Raw genomic sequence first — 15387 nt, forward strand, 5'->3', positions numbered from 1 at the left:
CAACATAGGATGTTTAAAGAATGGAACAAAGACGGTTTAATGCGGAAACGAGGCTGGACAGTTTACAAGGGGCGCATGGGTTAGCTAGTTGATCCTAGGGTTTGTGTGTTTTCCATGGGTCCTAGGGCTCAGTTAAGGGGAGGCAGCGCATGAGGTTTGGGTCAGGGACTGTGCGTGGCTTGGTGGAGAGACTAGGAAGAGTCCGTGAGGGGCTGGACGTGGCAGCAGCAAGGCAGAAGAGTCCACATGTACAAGGACTCTCCCATGCATGCGCGTGGTTTGGGATGGCTAGGCTGGTTTGGGCTGGCTAGGCTGGTCCAGGGATGGCTAGGTGTGCATGGAGTCGGTATCTAGAGGCGAGAAGAGTCCTAGCGTGGATAAGACTCCTCATCGCACAAGGAGGCAAAGGACAACTAGGAGTCTTGCGCCTGGGCTTTCGCTGGGCTTGGGGACTTGTGCGTGGTCCAGGGGAAATCTAGGATGGTCAGGGCTTGGTGTAGTTCAAGGTGGCTTGGCCATGGCTCGATGAACTAGGGACCGTGGCTCAAGGAGAAAATTGTTAGGGTTCAAATTTAGGGTTTACGAGGGAAGGGTTCGAACCATGGTCCACAGGGGTCGGTTCATGGTTAACGAGGATAGTTTAGGTATGAAAATTTTATGTTTAAAGTTTGGGAAAAAAATATTTAAGTTTGAATTAATTCGAGAATTAGACGCTTCACGAATTAGTAATTAAGGAATTAAATCGAAATCCTTGAGTTTACAATAAATAAAAATATTATAATTCAAATTTAAGCTTAAATAATTATTTGGGATAGTCTCGAGTCAATGAAAGTAAGAAAAAGTCAAATTCGAGAAATTTTACGTCTAAAAGCAAGACGATCATTTTACACATAGGTAGTACGATAAGGGTTGGCAGCGCCTCGAAGGGTCGTAACGAATGTCAAATGATATATTATGATGATTTTGATGAAAATATGATATTTTATGATTTATGGTAAATCTATACAATTTTTACTGTAAAAATCTATTTTTGGAAAGTCATGATATTTTTTGAATTAAAAGGAAAAAAAAATGTTTTGAAAGATATGAATTGACTGTGACAAAGAAGATATGATATATGATTTTTGAGAATATTGTGAGGGAAAAGGCCCTAGAGGGAGTCCGTTTATGCCCGTCCCCATGCGCAATGGTGAGCTAAGACTGATCGGTCAACCAGGGGATAAAAGGCTAGTCACTTTCAAGGATCAAACTTCACCCAAAATGATAAATGACTGACAGCTTTACGATTCTACGATTTTACGATTTATGATATATTTATGATTACACGCTTATTTTAAATAAAAGTATGTTTTAATGCATGTGTATGTATATGTATTATTTGTTACTCATATTTAGAACGTGCTGAGTCATTAGACTTACTAGGTTTGAATGTTGTAGATGATTATTTTGAGGGAGGCGCTGACGCTTGATTGGATCGAGACAGACATTACACTCACGAGAGATTTTATTTTCCGCATTAGTTTGATAGTAAAGTTTTAAATGATTTTTGTTAATGATTTGATTAGAGATTTTTATACTTTATTTTGAAGTTAATATGATAATGTTAAAGGTATGAGTTGAATTTTGTTAACTGACGATTTATGGATCTTTATGCACTTGAGATTTTATATGTTAAATTATTTTGATTTATGTAAATGTTAATTTATGGTTAAATGGTGAATTCCTAAAATTGATGTTTTATATATAAAAAAAAATAGAAAGATTTAAAGTAAAAAGTTAGAGGACGTTTTATTTTATTCAACCCCCTTCTAAACACATCATCATCCTTAACCAATCCTAACAATTTATTTATTAATCGAATTTGACATATTTATATATATATAATATCATTCAGATCTGAAATATTTTTTTATTAATTTACGCAATTTCAACTTATTATTATAGACAATGAAATTTAATTCAGTTAATAAGATCATTTTTTGGTTTATATTCAAATTCATCAATGGAAAATATATTTTTATATAAATAAAAAATTTTAAATATAAAAATATATTATTCATTATATATTATTTATATAAATTATTAATATTATTTTTTTAAAATTTTTAAAAAAAATTTAGTGAGGGAATATTAATTCGTTTTTATTTTTTATTCCATCACTAAATTAAAGGACGATTTTGGATAAAAATTACATTAGCAAGGGCATTCATCTGCAAATAGCGACGGTATACTTCCAAAAACCGTCTCTAGATCAATGACGGCTGGTTTAATGACGGAATTCAAAACCGTCGTTAGTTGCAATTTTATTTTATTTTTTTGTAGTGAGAATATCAAATATTATGACTTTTGCTACATCGAGTAGAGATGTTCGTCCCATATCTGAAAACAACCATTATATATGTTCACCAATGGTTTCGTACTAGGAAGGTACTGAATGGGAATAACAATGCTTACAACATAGCCAAGAGGTAAAAAATGCTGTGCTACATACAAAAGATCTCTGTATGTACACTATGATATATCAGTGCTAATTCAAAGATCATTCGGCCTCATCAGCACGACTAACACGTCGTTTCTTCCTATACCTCCACGCAACTTGTATTCGTCTGGCTGCAAGTCCTCGCCAGTAAGGTGATTCGTACCTGCAAGAGCAGAGATAGCAGTGAGGTGATCCGTACCTGTTTTAATTATATGGCCTAAAATCCGAACTTCAAGTCTGCACTTGGATAGCAGAATTTGAATGGATTTGATTTGATTTCAAATCCACAACACAAATCCATTGTATCTACTTAGTTCAAAATTAAAATGAATATTATTACTGAGCACCTGGCTGTGTACCAACATATATAATTACTAGTAGCAGTTTAATTCAAATATTTTATTATTGACGTCCAACTACTATGTTTTGTTGTAGCACATAAGCAACAAATAATAACCGTAGGGCCACTTAATGCTACCCAACATAAAGAATGTGGAGTTGAGAAAACATATTCCAATCTTTCTCTAGCACCAAGTCTCATACATATTTTCTAACAGATCATCCTAAGCACTTAGTGATAGATTCATCACAAACAATGGAAATTACCTGATGGCACCCTGAACTCGTGGGCTTCTCAAGAATCTTGCAAAAAGACTGGTAACTTCTTCAAGATCTGATGCTCGCAGCACAAATGCCTCAACATTTGTCAAGCAATGGACCAGCCTGTTGCTCAGCAGTCTGTGCCCTGGGATCCTGATTCTTCTTCCATCTGAGAATATAAAAAGAAAACAATACTTGTTTTGGCTTTATTTTTTTCCCAAAAGATGATGAATATTTTACTATGATGGATATTTTACTCCAATAAAATGGCTCCTTCCTAAGCATTTCCAGAATTTGTTTGCCAACCTTGCTTGCATACCTTTATTTACGGAAGAATGTTCAAGGCACCATGTAAGGAGTTCTTCTCCACAAACATCCCCTTCAGATAAAGGAACAACATTGAGATCTTCAATACTCTCCAAATTTCCCCGTATTATAAATACCATTTTATCAATAAGGCCGCCGCGGTACAAGATTTTGCTTCCCTTGATGTATGTTTTTGTCCTTAGCCTCTCACATATAGCATCTATGATATGTTCATCCAACAGTTGAAATATTCGGACCTGTATGTGCAAGATATTCACAACAATAAGAAAGTAATAAATTGTGTAGGAAATGTCCAATAGAGACCAATAGATAACTGTTACAAGCTACCCAGTAGGGTTGATGAACTGATTTCTTATAGAAACTTACTTTCTTGACAAATTTAAAGAGATGACGCCTAATTTCTCTTTGAAGGTCTTCTGGTAAATTCTCCATTAGCATTTCTTCATTCACTCCTCGAGTGGCAGCCCAGTTAAAACGCTCTGCTCCTCGGACTTGCCTAAATGGAAAAAACACACCACTTGCCAATCAAACAGGTGTTGCGGTATTGCCATTTTGATCATTTGATTTAATAGAAGGAGATCACGGGCCAAAAGATGCATGGGAACTATCATTTATTTGAAAAGAAGTGTGAATAAAATAATCATAATTAGCAAAATAAAGAAGATACTTTCTCAGTTCTTCTGGCAAGCGACGATGGCTCATCCACTGTTCAACATCTCGCCGTCTTAACGATATCTCTAACCTCCTGAAAAGAAAAAATAATGTAATGTTTCAATGGGGATGTTAGGTGCACAATATTATATATCAGGCTCATATATGGAAGTCGACCACTCAATTTAAAGCACGACTAATTACATATTAAACACGTAAACTGAGGCAAATTTCAAGAGAATGAAATTGAATGAAGAGTCGAATATGAGACAAAGATGGAAGTAATTAATTACCTGCGCCCAAGAGCCTGGAGGAAATTCTGCATATTTCCGATTAACAGGGCAAAAAGCAGCAGTCCTATCCCGATGATGGCCATCGTAAAGATAACTTCCCATACGAAATAACTTGGAACTTGATTCCCAGCCAGGGTACTAATTTGCTTCACGTTTGACCAAAAGAATAAATTGTCAGTTGGAAAGTCGGGGCCTTTTCAATAATAAAAAATTGATTTTTAAAACTTATCATGCACTTTACCACACTACCATGCGTCAGGTTGCAATATTACATGTTCGTACAGGTATTATCATAAGAAAAAGTTACATACAGTTACTCATATGCTTGGGCAAAGCAAGTCAAGTTATGAAGCGTCAGATTAAGAAGATACCTGAAATCCCCAAAACATTGAGTACACATATCTTGTCACTACATTATGACGAGTGGTTAGATTAACAGCAGTTTGATAAATTCCATAATCAAAAGCGTCTTGTCCAAAACATGCAGTTGCATTGACATTGCTCTTCCAAAGATCCCATGTTGCATCTTTCTTAAAATCTTCAAAATCATTACCATGTCCACAGTCGATGAATTTCATGCAATTTGTAAGGCTTGAGGCATGACAAGCATCTCGAAGGCATTGATTCACTCTCTACGTGCATTAGGAAAATTAAGAAGAAGTCAACTCAGATTAACAACAGGAGGCAAGGTGCACTCAACTAAAAATCAAAGCCCATTCAACCAAACTTATAGTACTGAACAAGCACATAAATAACTCTGCAGTTATCTTGCATTTTAAATAGAAATCAGCAACAACCAATGATGCATAGACGTGAATACAACATGATATGGATATGCAACGTCAATTTTCATTATTTTAAGATATGAACAGGAGGATACCACTAGTTTAAATGCAAAAACGATTAAATAAATAGGAAAAAACACACACACAAAATTTTGTATTATCGTACATAGAATGTCTAAAAATTAATCCAATTATTTGAAATACATTTATACATCATATCATAAAAAGGAAATTTCCAGTAACTCCAAATTGCATTTTCTTATTGTTTTAATATTTAGTTATTTACAACAAAATCCTTAGCATAAATTGCAAAACGGCCATACGATATTTTTAAAAATTTCAAACTAGGCCAGTTATTCCTTTCAAAATAGTAGCCACACGCGACTAGGTCAGAATGAGCCTTTTTCCATGTTAAATGCCGTATCCAAGTTTTTTCTAATGTTATCTCCGTTAATTGTCAAGCAGTATATGAACATATCAGTCCTGTATCTACACCATATCCAAATCCAGTAAATATCTTGACCATTTTTTGCAGTATCAGTGCATCATATGCCACAACAGAAATTTTTAAATATCTTTAAAGATGTCAAAAGGTAAAAAAGCTCGAAGATTTATCAGGAAACAGTGAAGAATACTTATAAAGTTGCTAAGGACAACCTGTAGGCCTAATAGATACCATAGTGAGCCCACTACATGGCTAGCCAAGACATAGGTGAGAAGATTTATGACAAAATTTGCCCATGCCGACTCAAAAATTAAGCCAGTAGCCGACTGACCAGCAAGCAAAGGTAAGAATCTGAAAAGCCTGGGAATATACTGCACAAGTATGCCTGTGCGTAAAAGATTTTTTGCATAATTGGCTCCCGATGATCCCAAGGAGTGTGGTAGAATCAATAATATGATGATCTACAGGAAGTAAATAGCTCAATATTAGTAGCTCACAAATGATTTTTCTTGCAAGTGCTGGAATGCATAAAAAAAATCAGACACCATGCATAGAATGATGTACTACACAAAAAGTAAATGAGAATGGCAGCAATGTGACATACTCAATCTAGATAATATCATGGCAAGAATTTATTATATGTTAAAAATTTGACATGCCTCACTCATCATAAGGTCGTGGGACAAAATCGAACAGAATCTCGGATATTAACATCATCATTGGAAGAGAAAAGAGTATGATACCTGTGGAAGGGGAAGTACAACAAAGACATCGATGATGAAATATCCATAAAGATAATTCCGGGCAATCCTTTTAGGATCATCAACTAAATCTCCAGCTCCCATAACTCTAGATTCAGGAGCGACATAAGCCACCCGGAACTGCAAAATGGAGACATATCTTCACTCGTGAAATATGTACATCAAAAAGAGGAAGCATCAGAAATAATTATACAATCCTCGATATGTCTTTTTTAATATCCTACCGCAAGAGAATTTAAAAAATTAAACACATCCTTACTGTACAATTAAAATGACCAAGTTTAGTCTCCAACTGATATTACTACTAACGAAAATTAAAGAAACATAAGGCCTCTCTGCTATACCAAGTACCTGAAGAAGGATATGAAGCAAATAAATGAAGTCAGTCATGCTCCTCAAGACCACCATTGTTGTTGTTAGGGGCCAATCTAACACAATGCACTTGTTATCCTGGTCAGAAGTAATGACATTAAACTTCAGACAAGTTTGTTTATATCAACCTCTTCAAGTCACGTGTAAAAGCACAAGTATTCATAGAATGCCTGGGGTTAAAATATAGGTAACGTTAATAAGGAACAAATAATAATAAGCAAAACAGGCATCGTAGCATTGCATGTGCTACCGCATTCAACATGAGCCTAAACCAATATGACTTTGAATCAATATGCTAAGGCATGTGCAAACAAAATCAAGAAAACTCTTTTCCAATGCTCGACCTAGAATATATCCTTGTAAAAATCGACTAATAACATGGATTTTGGCAGATGATATTTGCAGCTTGATTTCAACAACTGTTTGTTCTTTGAATGGAAAACCATCTAAGGGATGTTATTTGTTTATTAGATGATAAAAATGGAAAATAAATTAAAACAAACATTCATACCTGCTTCACAGACAGTAGAAAAAAGAATAGTGGGTCTAAAAATACAGCGAACAAGCAAGATATCACAAAGAACTTGTTCCACCGTTGAACAAATAGTGTATGAGGATTCATGACTCCAGGAATATAAGGAAGCAGAAACGAACGCATTCTCTTGGCCCAACCTTTTGCATCTCCGTAGAACATATGATGAAACTGCAAACAAGGTTCCAGAAAATAAAATAGATGAAAGGCATAAGCCATCCGTAAAACTGTAAAGCATATGATAAGAGGAAGCCAAAACAAATCTCTGGAAGGGATTCGTACAGAAACCAATAAATTGACTAACCAATAAAAGGAGAAGAACCACTAACTATACACAAAAATGCCTGAATTAATATAATTCCTGAAGGCCCTCAACAACAAGTCCCATTGAAAAAAATTGCATTAAATCTTAGTATTGAGTAACTTTTTAGTTCTTCATTCATTAGTATGATCTCGCTCTATTTCCTTTATCTAACCAGACGATACAATAGGTTATGGTGCTTATAAGTTTATTCATAAAGAGAATAGCTGGCACAAGGTCAATACCTTGGCATCAAATATATCTGATGTTCTTGAGTGCTTTTGACGCCCCTTAGCATTATAATAAGTTGGGCATGTAGTGCAGTAAGGGTCATTACACATTCCCAGTTGCCCAGATTTCAATAGATGTTCGTTTTTTTCACCATATTCATCTGATAGCCAATGAATATTAGCCATACCATCCATAGAAGAAGGATACCTTTCGACTTTAGACTCAATATTTTCCTGAAGTAATGCACTTTGGGGAGGCTGAAAGACAACCTCATGGTTACGGGAGGCATATAACGGACCAGTCATTTGTAACCCAATATTTCGTCTTTCATTTCTTAAAGGACCTGTGAAACCCACAGGCCTGTTCACATCTTCTGAAGAGTCCATATAGTTAGAAGGAATAGACATTGATGCACTCCTCGTCCTGGTTGAAGAATGTCGAACTGTTGAGTCTCTGCTGTAATCTGATTGTACGAATGTGGTCGCTAGCATTGGTGTTTCATCCTTTTCATAAGGATCCATTGCCCAAATATAACTGGAAACAAGCTGTTCAAAATATGAATAAGACATTGTTGTTTTAGCTTCAACTCGTAATCTAATTAATTACAATCATATCGCCGGTCAAATTTTTAGGCGAGTGTCCATTGAGGTCTCAGAATTCAAATAGAAGATTTCAGAACGTTCTATATAAGAATTCAGTTTCACACTATAACGAGTCATAGGAACAGCAATTCTCACTTACATCTAACATAATATAGATTAAGTTATAATTTCTTTGAAAGATTCAGCATTTTCATCAACTGACTCCGAGTCAAACCCTCACAGTAAACACTATGTATCCCTCATAGATAGACATTCAATATGCTCTCAAGCAAGGAAATTATGTTTCGACAGAAACAAGATTCCATACAACAGTTGTAGTCCAAGTAACGATTTTTAACTCGCTTCTATTTCTCTTGGTTACTTTCCGATCGCAACTCCCAACGTTCAAGAAACACACCTGGTGACATTTCACATAAAAATACGATAACTAAAAGTCTACAACAATAAATAGAAACTCGCAGAAAAACAAGAACCCAAAAAGAAAATCCACTTAACAAAAGCTTCGGACAGCTTCCGTAATTCCCAATGACAAGAATACGATGATAAAAGAAACCCAGGAAATAACAGTAAGCACAACAAAGCAAATCAAGAAACCTCAGCAACTCAAGTTCAGCGGACAAGGAAATTCTTTCCCCACTTTCCGGCATTCAACAAACCAATCTTCCACAAAAGGCACCAATTCTCAGAGACCGGAGAGCGATCGAGATTCGAGGGGCGCTTTCTTCTAGTGTCTTAGTAAACAGGATGAGTTGAACATCAAAACAAAGACTTTTCAAGCCGTGATTGACTAACCAAAACCAAAAGTCTTCTCTCCATATATTTTCTAAAGTCATTTTTTTTTTACTTTCTTCTTCTGCCATTTCGATTCGATAACCCATCGTTGACTACAAAAGTCGACTCACAATTCCTTACATATTGTTTCATACCAATATAGATATCTCTTGTTACAATATTATTTTCCTCGTGTATTTGTAATGTAAGACTTTCATTAAATTCTCAACAATCTTCTCATCAAATGAAAGACCACTATTGTTCTCATGATCCGGATCTCCACTCAAGTCAATATGTCCATCCTCTCCACTTGAAGGATTATACATTCCAATCTAAGCCACTCATCTCCACTATATTGGAAATGCACGTTTTATATGAAATACTTGGAGTACCACTTGCTTCGATCTCAACACGGATTTACTAAAACCCTTCACCTCCTTCGTTGAAATATTCGAGGATTTTACACACATGACTCGATCTAAACTATGACTCTGATACCATTTATTGTACAATGGAACATGTATATCCACAATAGTATAATATTGTTCACATTGAGCATAAATTATTATAGATTTGTTTTTGAACTTTACCCAAAATGTCTCATACCAAAAGAGATATCTTTTCATCTTATTAAACAATGATCTTCAACATGTATTTTCAATGTGGGACTTAGGTTGAATTACCAGCGATATTTTAAATAATATTGATATTATTTTATATTGCTAGATTTTTTTTATATTTACCAAATATGATATTTTACAAAACAAATAGGAGAAATTTTTAATAAATCTCAAACAATAATCTTAAGTCTGTTGTCACTTGTCAGTCCCCTTGTCACCATTTATCCCTTCCCACTCCCTGACGAAAGACTGTCATTTATTTGAGCTCCTTAATTGGCAAAAATACGAAAAGGCCATCACGTTTTTTTGAAACCCGTTAATACACTTTATTGTATACTTGAATAATCAATAATAAGTAATAATACTGTGAATGAGTTATTTTTTTCCTTCGCTCAAATGGTTTTATCTTGGACGGGAGAAAATATTGATCTCAAACGACAAGCTTTCTAGCATAGACGCTATCACCGATGACGAGATGAAGAAAATCTTCAGAAGTGAAGGAAGTGACAGGCGCTACTAAGGAGTCGACATCGCTGAAGTTGAAGGACTTGAAATCCAAAAAGATGGGTATTATTTTTTCTGAAATCTATTTTCCATTTTCTAAATTGACGCAAATGTGTTTTTTCACAAGTAAATAATAGTTTTAGTGTTTTTGTATTGATTTTTTATCCACATTTTTTTAGGATCGATTGGGTGAGTGAAAGTATTTAGAAGGGGGTTGAATAAACACTTTACGATTTTCGAATCTTTTCGATGGGATGAGTCAATTTAGTGATAAAGTGAATTCGATAATCTTGTTTTCAATGTCAATTAGTTAACTTAAATTGCGGAAACAAACTGAAGGGTAGATTGAATGCTTTGAGAAATAAAGAACACAAAGGTTTATGAATGTTCGGAGACTTCAAATGCTCCTACATCACCCTTTCTATCTCAAATATAGGATTTTTACTAAAAGACTTTGATTAATTATAGAAGCTGTAATAACCCACTTCAGTTTGATCTTAAACAATGTCAAACTTAAACTCTTAGTATCTTTACAATTTTATCAGTACGCAATTGATATATTTTTTGAAGCACAACTTATCTAAAAAGATCGAATATAGTAATACTAAGTGTTTGTGCTAGTGCTCGAAATATAGTGTTAGAATATTTCATTTTCGTAATCTTGATTCTGATGTTAACAAAACATGTTATTGTGTTTCTAACATATTTACTCAAGTGTGAAGTTATTAACACAAGAAGCAAACTGAAACTGAATTCTGCACAACTGAATTTCTGGCAAGCTTCGGTATTTTGATAATATCTCTCAGCTCGATGATTTAAATAACAATCCGCCAATTTCTCTGATCAAAAAACTCAATCTGAAAATAGTCGTATTTCACGTCAGTTGGGCAAATTTGGATGTTATCTAGGTCTAACTTATCTCTGAAGTACCGACCTGATTGCATGAAAACAACAATCAATTTAGTATGAGCAGTTGCAATATTTTGGTCATATCTCTCAGCTCGTTTATTGGAATGAAGCGATTCAGTATGCGTTGGAAAGATAAGACTATGATCTACAAATTATCTTCAGAAGTTAAAGTTTGAATAGAAGTTCAAGATGCTGATAAATGATAATGAACCTACTGGTTCTGCACAAACTAAAATCAGCTAGGTTGATTTCAGCATACCAGCTGAAACTAAACTGAACTAGCAGCTAACCAACTGAACTGAATCAACTGCTGACCAACTGAACTAGACCAGCAGCTGACCAACTGAACCGAACCAGCAGCTGACCAACTGAACCGAACTAGCAGCTGACCAACTGAACCGCACTAGCAGCTGACCAACCGAACCGCACTAGCAGCTGACCAACTGAATTGAACCAGCTGTTGACCAACTGAACCAGAGCAGCAGCTGACCAACTGAACTGAACTGAACCAGCTGCTGACTAACTGAACTGAATTGAACCAGCTGCTGACCAAAATAGTACAGAAACTTTCCAAATTGACCAGGGTTGATCAGTCGGGAAAATGTCCAGCAAGGCGAATTTGATCGTTGCAATTTCAGAAATAGTACAGAAACTTTCCAAACGATCATATTCTTGTGTCTAACGTATATATCATTGTTGGGGCTTATAAATATAACATCTTGAAGATCAAATAGGAGCTTTTAAAGTCTCCGAACATCCATAAACAAATTCGTGTCTATTTATTTGTTGCATTTACTTATTATTCCATTGTTTTAAAGATAAATTGTTGACGCAATTTATGTGCTCTTCAAATACCAAAATATTGCATACAAATTGTTTGATAAAATGCTTCAACAAAAATATTTTTACTCATTCAACTTGCATATTTTGAAATGCTTTACAAAATATTTAATCGGTTTCTACAACTGATTATTTCAAGTATTTTCAGCTTGGTTTGAACATCAAACTCGATTTAATTCATCGGTGTTCAATATTTCAAGAACCGAGCTATTGTAACTCAACGATTTTCTCTCCCAACCGATCCTAACAAGTGATATCAGAGCGGATTGTTCTTGAAAGAAAATTGAAACTGATTTTGATGTTTAAAATTCGAAAATTTCAGATTTTTTAAAACATATATATATGCAAAACTGAATTTTTGTGCAGCTTGCAACGACTGTAGGAAAAATGACATATCTCCTTGCTCGAGTGTCCAAATGACGAACCGCTTTTTGCGTTGCAAACTATACTCATAGAGATTTACAGCGGCATAATAATTGCAGCCTATTTATGCTCGAGAAAAAGCAGTTTATTCGTTGAAGGCAGAGCATATGTGCTGCAGCAGAAAATGAGTCATGAAGAAAATTGGTTAGTTATCCTTCTTCTTTTATAATTTTCAAAATTTTAAAAATATAGGTGGAGAACTCATTATAATTTTAATGGAGATATTATTTTTAAATATTTAGGGGGAGAAAATTGTGCTTAAAATATTTTGAAAATATGATTTTTTGATTCACACAAAAAAGGAGAGAAACATGTTAGTTGAATCGATTGTTTACCCGAGTTTTGTGATCATCAAAAAGGGAGAGATTGTTAGAACATTTCATGTTCGCAATCTTGATTTTGAATATGAATAATATCAAGAATATTTCGTAAAAGCCTCAACTTCATATTCTTTCAGGTCAAAATATTTAATGAATAGCTTATTTACATTCATTGAGTTGGAATGAATATTAACTCTCATTGAAAAATGCTAAGTATTAAAGCAGGCAATTAAATAAAATATTATTGAAAACAAAATAGGAAAATTTACAAAGAATAAAATCCCTTTTTTTCTTTTTTTTTTAACGTGACTGCAAATTTTACAATAACATAAATCGAATACATCCGACTACCTTTGAAACTTATCCAACACAAACAAATCTTTTTGTTTTTTTTTTTTTAGAACACATTGACTGATGTTTTTTTAGAACATATCGATAGTACATCAATCAAATCTAGAAAAAAATTACAATGAATAAAGTACTTTACAGTCCGTTATTTATTTACTTCTTTTTTTTTTCAATCAATATTTTTTTAGGGGAGTTATATTCTTGTAATTAACTATTTTTTAATAATCAATAAAAGTTTATTAATTGTTTTCTCATTTCTCACCACTTACTCACAAAAGATGTGTGAGTATATATTATACTTTTACAAAAAAAATTCTTTCAATNTTACCTTTCATCAATACTTAAAATCCCAATTTATACATTTTTATATTCCTAAAATCGTTGCAATCCTCGAATAATTATTTCTTATGAGTAATTCCCAAAAATTAATTCAACTGGTAACCATGTATCATTAGTATTTTTTTTAAGAAAAATCTACGTGTCCCAAAAGCATTCATAATATTCACGATTAACTTATAGCCCAAAAATAGAACGTCGATACTAAAAATCAAAAATCAACATAATCTAATTCCACCACAAACCAACATGCGTTGAAATCAAATAATTTTTCATTTCATATCATATCACGTATAAAAATTCCAAAGTATATAAAACATATTTTATCATGAAGCTATTAAACATGTGACGTGAACATATGAGTCATGTATTTATGCAGATCACATCATAAAATCATATAAAGCATAAAAACTTACAAATTGAGGCTTGACGACTGATCTTTCCGGCGCTGATGGTGGCACAACCCTTTACAGGACCTTTACTCTGATACCAACTGAAACGTTTGCCTTTCTTTTTCTTAAAATGTGCTAATTTTTTTTTTCCCACTCAATTTTCAGCCATGACATTTAACACATGAAAATATTTTTATAAAATATTTTACCCGCAAAAATAAAACCTCAACCACTAGTATTTCAAAAATCAATGAGATAGTCATAAAAATGAAATCGTCGCCTGTTTTACTAAACCTAAAAAGCAATAAATTTGAAAAGTATAGCCCATAATAAACCTCTAAAAAATCTCTCAAAAGAATAAATAAATAGTCTTAAAATCTTTAACATAAATCATGAATCATAAACGTAAATGCGAAAAAAGTAGAAGCGCTGGTCCTCGGGTTGTGTGCGCCTTCAGTCCAGTCCAATCACCCATCAAGACCTCCCTCAACCTCACCTGCATCCATCACACCTAGTGAGTCTAAAGACTCAACACACCATAATCTTTATAACAAATAATACGTATAAAATCACATGTAACAAAGAAAAATACTTGTACTTAAAATATCTTTTTCATGAAGATGCATAAACTTTAACATGAACATTTTCGTAAACGTTTTCATGATGTATAACTTAAACCTTAGCATTTTTCTTTTTCCTCAAAACATATCATAAAACCTTTTATCATGATCATAAACATTTTTCCTTTTCTTTTGTTGAATTCATATCGTTAATTGTGACTTTCCTCAAACCTCAAAAGTCGATGGATCCATCAACATGTAACCACAGTACTAGGCGGCGGGGACACCAGCGACACTCTCACTGGTCAACTGGGCCTTGGCCTATCCTCATCGAATAGAAATACGATCGTCGGGCTCCCACTGGGACCATAACCCTCACGATATCTCCACATAACATCATTATAGTCACAATTACTTCACTTCCTTCGACGTTTTACATTTCCATCACTTTATAAAATCATGCATAACATAACATTTTTGTTTTGAAACCAAGCATGCATTATGTATTTTAAATGTCAACCTTAAATCATAAAAATCCATGGACATTTAAAAATCATAATTTAATCATGAACATTTCATAAACATTTAAAAATAATCATAATATCATAAAAACAGCATTTAGAGCACTGCCATGACGTTTACTAATTTTGGGTATAAAAAGACCGTTTTACCCCTGGACTTGATATTTTATGTTTTTGACTTTTTTCATGATTTCTTGACTCTAAAATGTCCCAAATAATTATTTAAGTCTATATGAATTTTTTTATAATTTTATTTAGCTTAAATCGAGGACTTTTAATTTATTCTCTAAATACGAAGTATTACTGCGTTTTAATCCCAAATTAAACCAGACCTTAATATAAAATTCTCAAATTTAAAACTTAGAATTATAATACTTATTTCATCTTAAATACAATTTTTCATAATTTTATAAAGCTTAAAACTAGGCGTTTCAATTAACTCGTTAATTAGCGTTTCGTGCGGC

At 33.8% G+C, this 15387-nt stretch overlaps 1 protein-coding gene across 2 annotated transcripts; it reads right to left on the reverse strand.

The window, feature by feature from the left end:
* Positions 1–2536: 2536 nt before the first annotated feature.
* Positions 2537–9227, reverse strand: LOC140959103 (probable cyclic nucleotide-gated ion channel 20, chloroplastic). Of its 2 annotated transcripts, none has more exons than XM_073416860.1 (13): positions 8974–9227; positions 7792–8311; positions 7225–7416; positions 6693–6791; positions 6324–6461; positions 5793–6041; positions 4722–4982; positions 4351–4496; positions 4074–4151; positions 3773–3902; positions 3399–3642; positions 3086–3248; positions 2537–2642 (listed from the first exon to the last, which is right to left on the reverse strand). In XM_073416860.1, exons 1-13 carry the CDS (start codon positions 9024–9026, stop codon positions 2540–2542), a joined length of 2376 nt encoding a protein of 791 aa, XP_073272961.1. In that variant the 5' UTR covers positions 9027–9227; the 3' UTR covers positions 2537–2539. The 2 variants fall into 2 exon arrangements, with proteins under 2 accessions (XP_073272961.1, XP_073272962.1); XM_073416861.1 differs by having other exon boundaries at positions 7792–8322; positions 8974–9226.
* Positions 9228–15387: the final 6160 nt, after the last annotated feature.

This window comes from Primulina huaijiensis, chromosome 15 (genome assembly GCF_012295235.1).
Source record: "Primulina huaijiensis isolate GDHJ02 chromosome 15, ASM1229523v2, whole genome shotgun sequence".
Lineage (NCBI taxonomy): Eukaryota > Viridiplantae > Streptophyta > Magnoliopsida > Lamiales > Gesneriaceae > Primulina > Primulina huaijiensis.

What these genes read in the sequence shown, in the direction of transcription:
- LOC140959103 (XM_073416860.1), bottom strand. Translation starts at nt 9,026, where the DNA reads ATGCCGGAAAGTGGGGAAAGAATTTCCTTGTCCGCTGAACTTGAGTTG. An exon ending in TTCTACTGTCTGTGAAGCAG is followed by an intron (nt 6,792 to 7,224) that starts GTATGAATGTTT and finishes ACTTCTGACCAG; the next exon opens with GATAACAAGTGCATTGTGTT. An exon ending in CAATGTTTTGGGGATTTCAG is followed by an intron (nt 4,497 to 4,721) that starts GTATCTTCTTAA and finishes TCAAACGTGAAG; the next exon opens with CAAATTAGTACCCTGGCTGG.